This window comes from Desmodus rotundus, chromosome 10 (assembly GCF_022682495.2).
Source record: "Desmodus rotundus isolate HL8 chromosome 10, HLdesRot8A.1, whole genome shotgun sequence".
Lineage (NCBI taxonomy): Eukaryota > Metazoa > Chordata > Mammalia > Chiroptera > Phyllostomidae > Desmodus > Desmodus rotundus.
In genome coordinates, this window is record NC_071396.1 from 60,235,521 (window position 1) to 60,252,734 (window position 17,214).

The following is a 17,214-nucleotide window of genomic DNA, read 5'->3' on the forward strand; positions in this document are numbered from 1 at the left end:
TGATTTTGAAATAGCTCCGACAAACTAGCATTGGGGAATGAGCTTCCAACAGTCTGGGAGAGCCAAAGGCCCATGCCCATGGGGTCCAAGACATTGACACCATGCAGCCCAGACTTGCAGATAGGCTGTGGTCCCAGCCTAGTGGGCCAGCGTGAAGATCAATCCTACATCATGCAGTGCCCATTGCATGTGGGCCAGAAGCTCCTAGGATTGTGCAGCAGTCAGAAAAGGAGGCAAGGCTTTGGCCTGGTTAGGGGAGCCAGGCCCACAAAATTCCAGGCAGGTACCATGCCCTGTACTCTGATTTGTGCACATTGATGCTTTCTCCTATTGGGTAGAAACTCTTATTATCCCAACCTAACAGATGGGGAAACAGGATCAGAAAGGCAAAGCAACATACCTGAGGACTCCCAGCAAGTAAGGGCCAGAAACAGGACTTTATCCCAGGCCACAGCATATGGCACCTTTAATGCAAGCCATGCCATCCTGACTCTCAAGCACCCACTCCACCCTGCCCAAAACCTATCCTCACAGTGCCCACAGGCTGGTGGGTGAAACGCCACACAAAAGACAAATTGTCCTTGCATGCTCACCCCCAAGGGAAAGCTCAGTCTCTCCTTGATGGGGGTGGGGTGGGGTAGGGTACAAATTGTTGGATGGGGGATTTGAAGCTTCACCATTTGGGGGGAACGATGATGATTCTCAGCCTGGTAAGCAAAGATTACGACACATGGTTTCTGGTTAATAAGTTCTAACTGGGCTAGTGTTGCAAGATCAGACAGGCAGGAGCCCCAGGCCTTACTGCTGGAGTCTGCCCTAACCCATTCAGTTCCTCTGGTAAGCTAGGCCTTCTGGGGTGACCTATGTGACCCTGGGTCAGGGACATTCACTCCGGTGATCAGACCGAGCAAGAAACACGTTGACAAACCCTTCATAGGTAAAATGCAACTCTACCTATTTTTGGAGGCAGGGAGAGAGATAGAGCCCTGTAGAGTGGAAAGCACAAGGGTTTAGGATTTAGCCGAGGACTTATCCTGGTCCCACACTTCCTAGCTAAGTGACCTTGAGCAAAGCATTTCATTTTGTCTGATCTAAGTTTCGTCCTCTACAAATTGGACTACCAATCCCCACTCTGGTGAGTCATCCATCTTGCCAGCCTGCCTTTTCTCACAGTACTCTCTGAAGGCCTGGAAGGTATCTTGGAGCTGTGGACACTCTGACAGTACCTGGGAATGGACAGCAGGATAATGAGTATCTATTGATTGGGCTTCCAGAAGCCTCTCCTCCTTCTTTTGTTAGCCTACCTATCTCCCTCTGGGAGCAAACCCACTTATATTCAGTCCATGTGGTTCTGATAGGCTGCCCTTTTCCCATACCTGCTGGAATGGGTATGTGACCAGGCTTGACCATTCAGAACATTCTGTTCCTTTCTGTCACAGCAATTATCTCAGCAGTGGGTATCATGTGACCCAATCTAAGCCAATGAGACAAATCTTTGGGACTTTAGCTGGAATTGTTGGTAAGAGCCCTCTTTTTGGCTATGGGAACTAGGAGTGAAACCACTATAGAGAAAAGTCAAACTTACAGCTGGAGACATGGTTTGAGTCCCTGGATCCAGCCATGCCTGAAGGCAGACCCATCTGGTTTTAGTGGGTCTGAGTTGAGTTGTCCTCAGTGGGACACAGTCCTCTAGGTGGCTCCCAGTCTCTCATTCCTTTCTTGCCTGTGAGGAACCAGGGTCCAGAACTGGGGAAGGAGTCAGGGTGTGCAGAGTAGGGTACTGGGGGAGCCCGAAGCAAGGCATTGAGGGACAATCTATGGGTTGGGTCCCTGCAGATGGCTCACTGCAAGGCAAGTATGCTCAGACCTCTGGCTGCCCCCGAAATGGCCACTGACCTCTGCACTGAGGGGCTGCTGCTGAGTCCTCAGGGGGTCCTGCTTGGCTCCTAAACCAAGCCAATCTCAGTCCTCACCCACCCTCCTCAGTTCTGACACCTTGGCTCCCAGCATTCATTGGGCACTTCTGCATTTATTCTGCATAGGACAAAAATACTGGTATTTCATTATAAACATTATAAGCCTATAGGGCCACAGTGCTGCACAACTGTGGGGATGCTGTGACCATCATCGACTCTGTGCCTGGCCTGCAGTTGTCTATAAGTACTGTGTCTCCAGGTGCTGTGGTGTCAGAATGTTTAGGATGATGGAGAGGGAAGAGGAAGGAGATTGGGAGATCGTCAGGGTCCCCTCCTGTTAACACACATCACCCTTGAACTTCAGACAGGAAGTTGTGGACTATAAGAGAACAGACATGGCCTGGAGGAAGGGGAGGGCAGCAATCCAGCCTGGAATGGAGGGGGTAGGCTCCCCTGGGAACAAATCCTTTTCTCCCTCTCAACCTCCTTCCACACCCTTACTTCTACAACCTCAACCTTAAGGTTCCCTGGAAGTGGACATAGGCCCAGCTAGGCTCAAGAAAAACAACCATTACTTCCAACATCAGGAAAGATGTTCAAACCCTGAGAAGCTAGGAAGGGGATGCAAGGTCAGAATTGGGTGAGGTGGGGGTGGCAGTAGGCTACAGCATCCCGGCAAGACCCTGTGGACTAGTCAGCTGGTGGGTGATCTAGTATAGCAGCACAGTGGTGTTCCTTGGGTGTGCCTCAGTGGCAGATGATGCAGACTGGAGATGTGGGTTTTAATAAGAAATACATAAGATCTGTGAGAGCAGGGATATTACAAAATGGTGTTTCCAGCCCTAGACTCTAGAGGCCTGGCACCAGGAGGTGCCCAGCAAACATGTGGTCAACAGTGTTAAACAGAGCACAGTTGCAAAGAGACTGTGCAGCCAGCATGTTAGTCATCCACACCCATCCCTTCATTTCTCTGTGAAATGGGATAGAGCACAGATGGCAAATACAAGGCCTGTGGGCCAAATCCGGCCTTCCACCTAGTTTTATCCCCTCACCCCCCACACCCTAAACCTTGTTTCTACCTGGTAGCAGCACGGAGCTCTCGCTTAACTGTTAAGAAGTAGTTACCTTTATACAGTCCTAAAATCACATTCAGCCCTTTGAAGGGAACCCCGAGGCTGATGTGGCCCCCTGTGAAAATGAGTTTGACACCCCTGGGCGGGAGGATCTGAGATGACACCAGTGAAATCTCAGCACATGCGGGGTCCTGACTGGCTGCCTCAGTTTCTCCAACCACACCATAAAATGGATGCAAAGGAGCCTCAAGTCCTTGTCAGTGTGAACTTCAGGGTGGAGCAGGGCACTCCAGGGAGCAGCGCCAGTCGCACAGAGGGACCACCATGGGGACGCAGAAGCATCAAGCTCTCTCCCACGAGTGCAAGGTTGACCCATCGGGTGCTACCGGCGATAAAGGGATGCGGCGAGGTAAAGGAAGCTGCCTTCCTCTTTGGGCCAAACGCACTCCGACACCTACCACTAACCCGGGTCACCAGGCACAGGCTGTGAAGCCCGAACGATCCCCATTCCCGGGCGTTGGGATGCCAACTCCCGAGGGTAGCAAGACCTTGCGGGGAGCTGGGCACAGGTGGAGGATCTAGAGCATTTCTGGGCCCACCCATCCCTACCCCCTAGCCCGGGAGCAGACTACAGGTGCTCCTGCCCGTTAAGGGGTCTGGCCACGGGTGGGGAGGCCCCCGGCCCATCTGGCACTCACCCGGGAGCAGGGCGCGGGTCGCGGCACCCAGAAGCAGAAGTGCAGCGCTCAGAGTCGCTGCCACCAGCACTAGCCGCCTCCAGCGGCGCCTGCCCATCCTGTGCGAGCGCGCGGTGCCACAGTCCGGGTGTCCGGCGGGGCTGCGGCGCCAGCCCAAGACCCGCCCGGCTCTCCAGGCGGCGCAAACCAAAGCGCGCGGCGCGGGGGTGCGAGGGCCTTCTCAAGGGGTCGCGAGGGTCGCGGGGGCCACGCAGACGTGGCACTACCCTCTGGGGACTGGAGAAGTGGGCGAGGGCGGGTCGGCGGGCCTTTGCCAGTCTCCTCACCCCGCCACGATCAAACAGGGCAGCCGTCCAGGGTGCGAGGAATGGAGCCTAGGTGGAGAGAGCTCTGTCGCCCCTCCTCTTTTTGCTGTACAAGCCAGGCTCCCTAAAGGACAATCCAGAGAGCCCTCATCCTCAGAATCAGACCTAAGAGTGTCCTTTCCTTCCCTCCAAGGTCCTCATGTAGCCTTGTTTTCCACAGGTGGCTCCAGGTCTTGCCTGAATTCTGGCTCTCGCAGGTCCTAGCCACACTTCGGAAGAAGAGGTGAAGGCCTCAGTTTATATCTCCAACGGGCAACAGGACTATTGTGCCTCACCCGGTCATTCACAACTGCTCCAGACTCCAGGTGAGCACTCAGAACTTGCTGAGGACTCCAGTGTGTGAGAGGATAAGAGTAAAGTCCAGCCCTGGAAAGATAAACCCATCCAGCTAGTCTTGTCGGGTGAGGAGACCAGGACTGACTCCAGGGTCTTGCTGCCCAGAAGGCAGGCTAGCAGGGGACAAGAGGTGCAGCTAGTGGTAGGTGCACAGATGTGTGCATGCGCACTTGAGCCAACACTTAGCCCTTTGCGTGTGTGGGAAAGGCTGCTGCAGTAAACTCCAGTTTTTAAACAGCTCTTGAAAAATCTGGTAACTCCAAACCCTACTGGTGCCTGTGTGAGATCAGGAAAATAGCCTAGCCTCTCTGTGCTCCAGTTCCCTGATCAATGGGATAGTACTAGGACACAGCTCGTGGTGTTGTGAGGGCTAAATGAGATATAGGACATATTTGGAACATCTGACACTCAGTGAATGCCATCTAAGTACTTGATCTTAGTGATTATTAACTTTTATAGTTACTGCCTATTTCTGTAAGTTAGAGTGGTGGTGATATAAAAATTCCTTCCTGTTACCTTTATTTAACTTTTAAAGGTCTATTTAAGGAAGCACATCAAGTAAATAGTAGGGTTTTTTGTCTTTTGGTTTTGGGTTATTTTCTTTTTTTGGCTTAAAGATATGGCACCAAAGGGTGATGATAGGTCTTAAATAGCAGAGGGATGAGAAACCCAGCTCTCAAATAAATCCAGCAGCTCCTTATTATAGCTTTCCAGGGGACTCGGACAGAGAGCCTTGGGGAGCATCTAACTCACCCCTGGACTGGCCCTCAGGGAAGGCTGCTGCTACTCTGGCCCCAGGACCCAGAAATTCCCTGTCATCCACACCCTCAGCAGTCCCCAAATCTAATCTACACCTGCATTCCTGAGCCTCCCCCCAGACAAGCATTCTCTGTAAGGAGTACCTGGCCCTGGAGTGCTTAGGGCACAAGTCTTGGCTTCCTGGGCTGCCACCTGGTGGCCAAAGTTGAGAACAACATCTCAGCTCACCCTTGTCCAGAAAAATCCTAGGAGAGGACCATGTGGAGCCCTAGTGTTGAGTCTTGGGGTAGGAGGGTGACTATACTCCACCAGAAGCCTAGGGCCTAAGTAGCTTGCCTAAGAAAGAGCCCTCTGCAGCCTCTGCCCTCTCACAGGGGTTCATATGCATTCTTTCATTCAACAGATATTGAATACCCACTCTGTGCTAAGGCTCCTGTATTGAGAACAAGGCAGATACACTGTGCCTTGTTCTATAGATGGCGGAAGGCATAGAAAATAAGAATAAATATATTAAATTATGACAGGTGGTAAATGGTACTGTGAAGGAAATAAAAGCAGAATAAAGAAATGGGAAGTGGTATGTTGCGCACACAAGGGTGGTAGTGGCAGGCCTCAGGGAAGTGGCATTGAGCAGAAATGTAAATCAGGTGAGGAGGACCATGCAGATTAGGGGCACGTAGGGGGAGCTTTCCAGGCAGAGTAATGGCCCTTGTGGGGGCCCTGAGGCAGGGATCCATTGCTGTTGCTAAGTAACAAACTGCCCTAAAATTTAGCAGCTTAAAAAAACCATTTTACATTTTGCTCAAAATTTTATGGGTCAAATTTGGGGAAGGAATTGGGGAAGTGGATCAGTGGGGTGCTTCCCACTAGGGGTCTCATCCTACTGCATCTGAAGGGCAGCTGGGACTGGGCTGTCCCGCAATGGCTTTCCCCGAGGGCACCCTTTCACACTGGAGCTCAGTGGTCAGTGGATCTGAGTAGCCTGGAGTCCTGGGTACGTGGGGTTGGCTTGAAGTGCCTCCCTGCCTTTCTTTACTCCTTACTAGTTTTAAGATTTAGTTATTTGGTTTATCCAAGGCTCCAACTTTAAAAACATCAGTTTTTTTTAATTAAGGTCATATACACATAACAAAATTAATTAGTTTGAAATGTACACTTCCGTATTATTTAGCACATTGACCATGTTGAAAACACCAAAGAGTTTTACAGTGAAAATCTCCTTCCCTCCCCATCTCTCTCCAGTTTCTGTGTGTTGCTCAGAGATAAATATATATACATTTTTCTTTCCTGTACATTTTGTACTACATACATTACTCTGTTCCTTGCTCTTTTGATAATGGCAACAATTAGAAAATAACAATACTTTACCCTTCTCTGGTGTTTTTTCTGTGCCAGTCACTATTCTAAGACCTTCACATGTATTATCTCATTTAATTCTCAGATGCATCCCATGAAATAGGAACTGTTATTGTTTTCCATTTATAAATGAAGAAACCGAGTCAGGAAGGCTAAGTAACTTACCTAAGGACACGCAAGCTAGTGAGTGGTATAGCCAGGGTTTGAATCTACCAATCATAGTTACCATAGTTGCCATCTGTGAGATCCTCATTCTTTTGAGGATTAAAAGAATTAAACTCTGAAAATTAAACTCTTCATTTTGGAATACTTGTAGATGCAGTTGTAAGAAATAATACATAGAGAGATCCCATGTGCCCTGTTCCCCCAGTGATAACTTCTTCTAGAGTATATAGTATAGTATCATAGCCAGGACATTGGCATTGATACATTCCACTCACCTTATTCAATACAAAGTCTAAAATTTTTTAAATTGGTTGCAAACATTTGAAGTCAGGAGATTTCTCACAAACTGTTAGAATTTTGGCTTCTTTTGAAGAAGCTTCATATGAAGAAACTTCCCCAGAAACAAGTCCTGAGGGGAAGTTTAAGTACAGCTAGTTTGTTGAAAGCCGTCTAGTCAGGTTGTGGGGCCAGGAGGGCAAAGTCACCAGTTAAGGGTGTGGTACTGGGAGTGGGGCGGACTCAGTCCAGTTCTACTGGGAGACTGGAGACAGTACAGAACATTTCTCCTGACTTATTACCCGCTGACCTACACACCCTGGGGAGAGCCAAGGGAGCTGAGATATTTATCCACTAATCTCCATTTCCCCTGTCACTAGCTTCTGGCTACTCCCAGGGCAGCTGGGGAGGAGCCATTGCTTCTCTAGCCCTCCCAGCCCACCTCTGAGTTGGATGAGCAGGCCCTAAGCCACCAGAAGCATCCCTCCAACAGAAAGATGCAAGTGCCAGCCACTGACAGTCAAGATGTGTACGGTGCATGCCACGAGGGGTAGGGTAAGGGGCAGCCAAGAACTTGTGGGGACATCCACTGGGCCTGGCACAGGAAGGTGCTCTGTCAATCCTGTTAGAAAGACAGAGTAAATGAATGAATGCTGGGTAGCAAACAAGAGTGTATCTCTGCTTGCTTGCCCTTCAAGGCAGCCTCTCTGCTGGTGAAGACCCCAGCAACCACAAGCTCACTGTGCCAGCCACAGCAGGAGTAAACCTAGAGAAGGGCTACAGCCAGGCCTCTGAGATCCAAGGATTTAAATCCTAGCTCTACTCATTACCAGCTGTGTGGCCTTGGGAAAGTCCCATCACCTCTCTAGACCTGTTTCCACATCCATAAAATTGGACAGTGAAGCCCACAAACCATGAGAGGACAAAGTGAACTGGTTCATGTGGTGTGCTCAGAAGTGTGAGCACTCGGAAGGTGTCAGCTGATCTTTTCACCTTCTGGTTTAGGTCCACACTGGGTGCTTACATAACCAATTTGTACCTCCTGCAGCTTGGATGGTTAATTACCACCCATTTGTGTAAATTGGGGCTAGTCCCAAGGCCACAGGACTGGTCAGGAGCTGAGCTAGATTCCCATCCAAGGGCGCTGCCTCCCAGGACCACCAGGATTTAAGTGCAGTGACTTCCTGGCTATGAGAGTGAGACTAGGCCTTACTTTCCTGTCCATAGCATAGCACTAAGGAAGAGTGCTTTCTCCCAGAGTCATTAATGGGATTGGAGATGAGAGCCATCTGCAGAGCTTTGGGAAGGGATGAGACAGTGTGCACTGGAATGAAAGCCAAGGAGGATACACCTGCTGCTGGGTGGGCTGCTGCCAGGTTTGTCACCCCCCCCCCCCCCCCCCCGCAAACACACACACATAAACAGGAGGCAGGGAGAAAGGGTATAAGAGGCACTGCCTTCTTTCTACACATATTCCTCCTTCTGTGCCACATTCAGTATCATATGGCTCCCCATCATCAAGATACAAACCCCAACATAATATGGTATGATACCTATTAGAGCCCCACCAGCCCCCAAAGTCAGAACCTAAATTTACAACCTACTCAAGCCCCACTAACAGGGCAAATGAACCCCCACCTAGCCATCTCCCCTGTATTAAGCCTGCCTCTCCCCAGAACAATGACCCTCCTCCCCTCTAGTCAGCCTAGAGGCCAATGACTCTGTGACCTACACATAACTTCTGCAGGCCCAATGAAGGGCTGGAGGAGGTGGCTAGGGCTGGAGGTTCCCTCCCAGCTAGACCTTAACTGCCCAGTCTCTCCCTGACCTCTCCACTAAGCCAACCACTACCTCGGACTCAGACAGACATGTCTAGCCTCCAGGCACTGTGTTCTGGCCTGCCCCTGCGGCCCCTCCCGGAGAACCAGGGTCGCTGGGCTGGGGTGCCCCATGCCCCAGTCAGGACCCCTGGCCTCAACCCTGCAGAGGAGCAGGTAAGAAGTGGAGCCCTATTCCTGCTGGGACCCTTTGCCCTCTGAGTGGTTCTTGGTGGGTATTTCCTACTTCTTCTCTCTGTAGGAGCTTCCAGTGGGGTGGGGGGGGTCCCAGTGGAGGTGGGGGAACCCATGTGTGTCAGACTCCATGACATCCTATATCCCTCACTCTCTCCCTTGGGTGTGGGATTATGGTCCCCATCTATAAGGACCCTGAGGCTCAAGGTCACCCAACCAGTAAGTGATGGTGCCATGACTGCTTCCAGTCCAAGGAGGACCCGGGCCAGTGTGAAGTGCCCCAAACATGCAGCAGCAAAACATGTACCTTTCTGACCCAGACACACACATAACTTTGAAGTTCTACCCTATAAGTAGGTCAGCTCTTATTTTTGTTTATGGGGAAGTTACTGGTGAGATTTGGTTGGGAGGCCAGGCACCCCTGTTTGATCTCCCACGGTCCCTCCAGCCAGCACCTCAGGCAGTCAGACTGTCTGGGAATCCCACTTGTCTCCTCTGTAAGCTAGGGAAGAAAATAATTATACCACAGGGTACTAAAGGAGACCAGATGAAACAAAGTACAAGGTCATGTAAATAGTTTTCCCCTACGTCTTCTTTACTCAAAATTACTCAAGAATTTCAGGAAGAGTAGAGGGAAAGTCGAAAATATTAAGCACAAAGATTAAGAGAGAAATCCCACCACCCCACCCTGAATAAAGACTGCTACCCTTAGAGGGACTGTCCCCTCCACTTTCTGCCAAGTGCCTCCCAGAAAGGGGTAAACAGGGCACTGGGGGACACTGGGGAATGGTGGGGGTGGGGGCTGGTGGACACTGGAGGTGGGAAGCTGCAGGTGGGGCTGAGAGGAGCCAGCCTTGAGGAAGGGTGGGGGCAGGGAACTCTGCCCCACCCCCCATCCATCAACTTTGTCGTCATTGCTTGGTCTATTTGGCCCAGCTCAGCCTTGTCAAAACAAAGGTTCATGTTTTCTCCCACTCAGTTGCCTCCCTGCTGGCTGCCAGTGCCTGAACCTTTGACCAAGAGGGCCTGAAAGGCTCTACCACCTACACATCTCTGATGACACCCTTATGGTTTTATGCTGGTAGTCAGCTTCCATGGTGTCTTGTGCCGAGAGTAGGGCACCTGGGAGCCTGAGGAGCAAGGGCCACCTCAGCTTTGCCTGTGTTTGTTGCCATCTGCTTGAGGGTCATGAAGCTCTTGAGTAGGGGTGACTTGCTGGTCTGGGGAGTTTGAGCTTTTGAAGGGGCTAAATCTTTCTGGGTGCCAGGGTTAGTCAGCCTTCAGCTGGTCCTTGTGAAATATTAAGAAATATACATGCATTTATATCTGCCTCTCTATCCCCTTCCTGCTAACGTTTGCTTTTAGATCCCAGTTCCTGACAAGAGCTCCTAAATCGGTTGTAATTTCCTACATGATAGGAGTTGGGAGCATCTTTTGTTCTAAGGATGCTACTCTAGGTGGGCTCCTGGATGAGGGCTGGTGACCAGAAAGACCAAGCCATGATTAGCAAAGTTGAGAACTTTCAGTCTTACCCCACATGGTCCAGAGAGAGGAGAGGGACTGGAGAATGAATTAATAATTAATCATACCTATGTGTTGAAGCCTCGATAAAATCCCTTACCTGGGGAGTGGGGACAGGAGTGGGGTTGAAGAGGGCACAGGGGCTCTGCAACCTTTCCCCAGACCTTGCCCTCGGCATCTTTTTGTCTGGGTTTTCACCTGTATACTTTATCATATTCTTTTTCTTAATATGATAAGCCAGTAAACATAGTGGTTCCTTGAGTTCCGTGAACCACTCTAACAAGTTATCAAACCCTTGGAGGGGGCCTTGGGAACCCCGATTTATGGCTGGTTGTCACCTTAGGTGACAACCTGGACTTGCAATTGGCATCTGAAGTATGTGTGGGAGGGGGCAGTCATGTGGGCTTGAGCCCTTAACCTGTGGTGTCTGTGGTGACTCCAGGTAGACAGTGTCAGAATTGAGTTGAACTGTAGGACACCTGGCTGGTGTCAGAGACTTGGTCAGTGTGGGAAAACTCTGCACATCTGGTCACAGAAAGTTCTGTGTGAGAACAGTTTCTCTTATAGAGGGGAAACATGAGAGTGTTTTCCTAGAAAGTTTCCAAACTCAATAACAGCTTCATCAGCAGCTCACTTTATATTTTTTCTTTGGCTTGTTTTCTATGTTTTTATTTAAATGTATCTCTTTGGAGAATTGCAAAGACTTTAAACATCGAACAGAAAAAAAAAGGAAAAATATCTCTTTGACTTCTGATATAAACTTTAAAGGTAATTTTATGATAGGAGATAAGTAAGTTAAATATAAAAGAGTAAGTTTCCCACTTCACCTCCCCAAGTTACTGTTTGATTTTTTTGGGGGGTGTATCCTTCCAGACACATTTTACATGTGGGCCCTTAAAAATATAAGTAGAAACATTTTATATATATTAGAGGTTTTTTGAGATTTTTCATTATTGATGTATTTAAAGTTGCCCCATTCTTTTAACTGTTTCATAATATTTCATTTGGATGAACTAAAATGTGTTTCACTCTTTGCTCTTCTATAAGTAGATTTCTTTGTTTAAATACAGAGTATGCTCTATGTCTAACATCTTAGCCACTGTATTCTCATTATGAACACAGGACAACTACAGTGCCGAGGAAAATTTAGTCACATACTGCGGCCAGTTCCTCTGTTAGAAATGTTTTCAGCATCCTCCCCTCTGCTACACACAATTTCTCTTACTGACCTTTTCTCTAAATTCTGCCTTACCCAAAGGGGCTCTGCTGGGCATCAGATAGCAGATCCGAAGTCTTCCCACATGTATCTGGGCTCCCATCACTACTAACACACTATCCTGAGCTTCTTGAGTGTATGGCTCTTTGGGTCTCATTTCTAGGTCTTCAGTAACACCAGAGGTTGTTTGTTGAGTGTGTGGACAAGAGTATATGCTGAGTACCCAAACCAACGTCCTACAAGAGTTCAGCAGACAGGAGAAACATAGCTAGGCTTCTTGGGGGAGGTGGTCTTAGCATCACAGGCAAGGTTCTTAGACTGGAAAATCTGAGAAGGTCTCTTAGACACAATGGGAGGCAGTGAGCGAAGATGCAGAGACTGGCATTTCCAGAGTATATTAGGGGTGGATGTGGCCCCGTGTAAATCTGAACTGGATGCAGAGAGAGCCAGGCCCAGCTTGATTATAGAGGACCCTGAATGGCAATAGTAGTGTGGACTTTATTAGGTGAGTAATGGGGATCCCATGAAGGTTTCTGTGTACTCTCCCAGAGAGTGTAGAGGTTTCTACAGAGTTCCTAGAGGAACAGGTGGGCTGGAGGAAACAATTGGCAGCACAGAGGGCCATTAATGTGGGAGATGATCATTTTGATAGGACTCACGAGGCATGTATGCGTTCCAGCCACTGTTCTAGGCATGTCAGTTCAGTTAGTCCCCAAGACAGCACTATGAGGTATATGCTATCCTCACACTGATTTTGCAGAGAGGGTTTGGAAGCTCAGAGAGGGGGTGTGTGCATGTGCTGTGTAGCAGACGCTCTGGTGCAGACTGAAGCCTGGAGAGGAAGAGTGAAGAAGCAGCAGCCCCTGGAGAGGCTCCCTCCCCCCAGCTGGAAGAACTTGAGCCACAGTTTGGACCCAGGAAGTCTGGCTCCAGTTTGGGCCAGAGCTGACTGAGGGTCCAAATGAGTCTGGGTTAGAGGGGTGCATGGATGGGGGTGATTCAAACAAGGAACCAATTGGATCATGGCTATCATTTTGACAGAATTGGTGAGTCGAAAACTTCTGAGCAGGTGAGGTTTGCCCCACAGGATCACTGCCAGGTTAGAATGAAAGAAAATAAGGTAAAGGTCAAATCTCTCTCTCTCTCACACACACACACACACACACACACACCCTGTTCTGGGCGCTTAACAGAGTCACAGGCTGGTATCCTGATAGGTTATCAGCTGTCACACAGGAAAGGTTTGGTCTTGGCAGAAGTAATATTACTTCCATTACAGGATTCTGTCTCTGCCTTCTTAGTTTCCTAGGGCTGTTGTAACCAATCACCACAAGCATAGAGGCTTAAGGTAACACAAATCTATTATTTTATTATCTTATAATTCTGGGTGTCAGAAATCTGAAATGGGTTCCACTGGGATAAAAGCAAGAAATATTAGTGCAAATGCACTGATATTGAAATTATATTTGTTCTTTTGCTGTTTTATTGAGTGTCATGACTCTCATTTGGGGGGCGCAAATAATGACATAGATTGTCCCGGTTTATGTTTACATGTTTAAGAAGTACAAAATACACTCTTAGTAGCATTTACACATATAAAACATCAAGTTTAAAAAATAAATGCAGTAGGGCCGTGTTCATCTGGAGGCTCCTGAGGGGAATCCGTTTCCTTGCTCCAGCTTCTAGAGCATCTAGACCATCTGGACTTCTGTGTTTCGTGGCCCATGGCCTCTTCCTCCATCCTCAGAGCCAGCAGCACAGCAAATTCAAATCTGTATTTCTGACTCTGTCCCTGTGGTTTCTTCTTATAATAACTACTATGATTACATTGGGACCACTGGGTAATGCAGGATGCTTTCCCATCTCAAAAGCATTAATTTAATCTTACTTGTAAAGTCTCATTTGCCCTGTAATGTAACATGTTCACAGGTTCCAGGGGTTAGGATGTGGACATATTTGGGATCCATCATTCTGCTTACCACACCATCAGGTGCCCAGAATCCTCTGATCCAATGATTGAACACAGGACCTTTCATGAATTAGTCCTTTGCCCCTAAGAGTACAGGCCACTGACCTTATTAGGCAAGCTGGGGAGTGCAGGGATATCTAAAATATTCTGTCCAATTTATGTGTTTAATACATCTGGTTTTACTAATAAGAACCCATTTGCCCCATGTATTACATATTAATGGGCCCCAATCTCACCAGTGGAAATCCAACTCTGACATTCTATATGCTGCATAGCATGCCCTCTGGTGTAGACTGACATGGGGAGAGCTGAAGAACTTGTGGTAGTGCTGTATGATTAGTACGCCAGCTGACCACACAGAGTGTGAATTCCCAAGTTGGGCTCCCACTGGCTGTCCTCGGTGGCACTTGATATTAAACTGAAGACCTGCAAACAAGGAAGTTGCAAAGGTGGGTATGAGCAGGAAGCAAGAAATACTCCCCAGGTCCTGGCTTCGGTTCTTTAAGAACAGGGGGGTTGAGGCCTGGCACTGTGTGCCAGGTAGTGCACATTATCTCTTCAAATCCTTTCAACTGCATGGCTGAGTAGTCCATGCTGACAGATGAGGAAACTGGGACAGGGGTGACCCGTCCAAGTCCACACAGCTCGTAGGTAGCAAGGCAAGAACTAGACTCAGCTGTGCCTACTGTCCCGTGCTCCTAAGGAAGTGGCTGACCCCATCACTCCACTTGCTGAGCCTCCTCCTGTACTGAAATTCTCAGGATCCATGGGAACCCGAGCCATCCATCGCCCAGGCCAGTCCAGGCCTGCCTAGTGCAGGACTGTGGGCAACTCGCACAACCTGTCTGAACAAATGTTGAGAACTACCCCCCATCAGAAACTTGGAGTATTAGATCCAGACCAACAAACAGAGCTGCTGCTTTTTTATTTTTTCACTCAAAAAATAATTATCACATGTCTATTATGTAACTATAGACATAGGGAATAAAGTTTTTGAACAAAAATGGAATAGAAGACAACTTTCCTAAACTAAGTACAAATGCGAAATTGCAGATAAAAAGGTATAGTTTATCCTTGAAAGAAAAAAAACAACTTGATATGGAATAGTTGACCTTAAGTCATATCCAGACCAAATTAAATAATAATGAAACGTTCAATGGTGATAAAATGGAAATCTTATACAAGGAAAAAAATAGGCAAATAGCTTTTGTGCTACATTTAGGATTCAGGAAATTGCTGGAATTCCCTTTACATTTATAGCACACATGCATGAACACTTCATTTTGGAGCAGATTGAATTTTGTACAGTCTTTAGATACATTTTATAGAATGGCTGAGTCACTTCTATCAACTGACACAATTTAAAAATCATTAATTTTGACAGGAACATTTGTTGTGTGTTTGAGTTATGTGATTATTTGAACAAAATTTTGCAAAAGCATTTGACTGTTAAACCTGCCTTCTTCATCTTACACCTTGGTAAAATATCATGTTTAGCCCCAGTAATGAAGCCTACATTTCTGTGAGAACAGTGAATACAGTGGTTTCAGACTGCAGCTGCCACCTCTTAGCAGGCTGTAAAATCAACCAAGGGGGTTGCAACCAATATTTATTAGAAAATTAAATAAAAGAAATTAGGATAGAATATATTAGGCCCCTTGTAATAAGGTTAAGTCTTGTGTGGAATATGTGTGCATGGTGTGTGTGTGTGTGTAATTTATGTTACTTTTGAAACTTTTTTCTTAATGTCCACTTTCTCTGGCAACCTCTTATTAGAAGCCGTACACCAGTAAAAAAATAAAACCAAACAAAAACAACCTTTGTGCCAAGGTGTAAAACTCACAGAAAGTAGCCCAAATGCCACATGCACAGGTGGAAGAACAGGCCCTGACCCTGAAGAGTAATCACTGTCCTGACTTCTCACAGTGTACCTTAGCCACACCTGCTCTTGAACTTTGTGTCCAAGGATAAGTTATGCAGTACATTTTTTGTGTGTCTTCTTCACACAATGTGAGGATGGGAGAGTCATCCCAGCTGCTGGATTGTTTCATTCTCCTTGCTGTCCTGCTGTGGTCCCTAGGGTGGGGTCCCCAGACCAGCAGCAGCACCATCTGGAAACTTGCCAGAAATACAGAGACTTTGGGGGTGGGCCCAGCACTCTGAATGATTGTGATGCCTGCTGGCCTTGAGACTCCTGTGGGGGCACATTCTTAGCCACTGTTCTGGAGAAACTCATATTTCTGGTCATTTTTTCTCCAGGAGGAAAGGGATTATGTGTTTTTATTCCATGTGAAAATTAAATGAGGCAATGGCTCTGCAAACCCTTTTGAGGTTCTGAAACAACCTGAACTGGCATTTTCTCCCTTGCCTGTTCTGGCCCTCTGCTCTCTCCTGAATTGTTCCTCTCTTTCTCTCCTTCCTACTCCACCTGCCCCTAAGGCCTCAGTGACACCCCTATCATTCACCCCCCTCCCCGGGCATGTCTTAGCCCACTGTGTTTGATCTCTAGGCACACTGGACATACTGCCCTTTCTTTCCTAGGCCTCTGCCCTTGGCCTCCAGGGCATCTGTGCTCTTGGCTGAGTTCCCAGATCTTGGTCTTCCTGGCTGGTACTTCTGCCCCCACCCAAATGCTGGTGTCCTCAGGGCCCATACCTAGGCCCTTTTTCTTCTCCTGTCACCTCCTGTCTTCCAGTGTCAAAGTCACCTGTCTTCTTCAAGTCCATACCACCTCTCCCCTCAAGAGACATGCTTTCAATGAATGAGTGAATAAATTTACCACAACCAGCTCTTCATCTCCCTTCACCCCCAAAGTGGTTTGTTTTCCATGACTATTGGATGAATAAATGGTTTCAATGTCCACCCAGACACGAGGCTGGCACCCTAGCAACCTCCCCCACTTTGCCTGCCTCCACCCTCAGGCTCCAGTCTGGGTGTCAGAAGGAAGAGAGCTATAAAAGGGTCTGCCAGGACTCTGGCTCTCCTTGATTTTAACAGGATGGATTATAAGCAAGGAAGGAAACAAACCACAGTGTCTGATGGCAAAAAGTTCCAGAAGGAAACAAAGGTGGAAAGAGAGGCTGAGAGTCAAGAAGGCCATGTCAGCAGGCCTCTGAGGAGGGGGCATCTGGACTGAAACTAGAATGAAGGGAGGGGCTCTCCAAGAGAAGGCAGATTAGGGAAGGGGGGTTAGGCAAAGGGAGGATACCTGCAAAGGTCCTGAGGTAGGATCAGGAACATCAGGGATGTATGGAAAAGAATGATAGTGTTGGAGGGAGTGTGAGAGTTTGGGCTGCTTTCCCTAATTGGATAATGAACCCTTAGAAGGTTTGTCTTGTCTCTGGCTTTCGGCTTTATGCTGGGCCTCCCACATCTGGCAGGATCTCAGTCCCAGAGCTGCAAGTGTAGCCTGAGGTTACTTGCCAAGCTGGGCACTGATAGTGTTTCTTTGCACTTGTACAAAGGGCCTGTGAGCTCCTGGAAGGTGTATTTTCACTCCCCTGGATTCTCCATCTCCCACTGTAGCCACAAGCCTCAGGGCAGGATCCAGTC

General features: G+C 48.2%; 2 protein-coding genes across 4 annotated transcripts in view; one reads left to right on the plus strand and one right to left on the minus strand.

The window, feature by feature from the left end:
* The window catches only part of CHST13 (carbohydrate sulfotransferase 13), a 61,930-nt gene extending 57,573 nt beyond the window's left edge, over positions 1-4,357 (minus strand). Inside the window, exon 1 of one of the 2 annotated variants that reach the window (XR_008425421.2) lies at positions 3,688-4,357. Coding sequence is in view for 1 of the 2 variants with exons in the window: in XM_053913376.2 (XP_053769351.1) it covers positions 3,688-3,784 (97 nt within the window). In the remaining variant the exon portion in view is untranslated. The remainder of the gene's footprint in view (positions 1-3,687) is intronic. The other variant, XM_053913376.2, reaches the window with a different exon arrangement.
* Positions 4,358-8,733: 4,376 nt separating this feature from the next.
* Positions 8,734-17,214, plus strand: part of UROC1 (urocanate hydratase 1) — a 51,593-nt gene continuing 43,112 nt past the window's right edge. Inside the window, exon 1 of one of the 2 annotated variants that reach the window (XM_045187988.3) lies at positions 8,734-8,938. In XM_045187988.3, coding sequence (XP_045043923.1) covers positions 8,813-8,938 — 126 coding nt within the window. In that variant the 5' untranslated portion in view covers positions 8,734-8,812. The remainder of the gene's footprint in view (positions 8,939-17,214) is intronic. The other variant, XM_024580603.4, reaches the window with a different exon arrangement.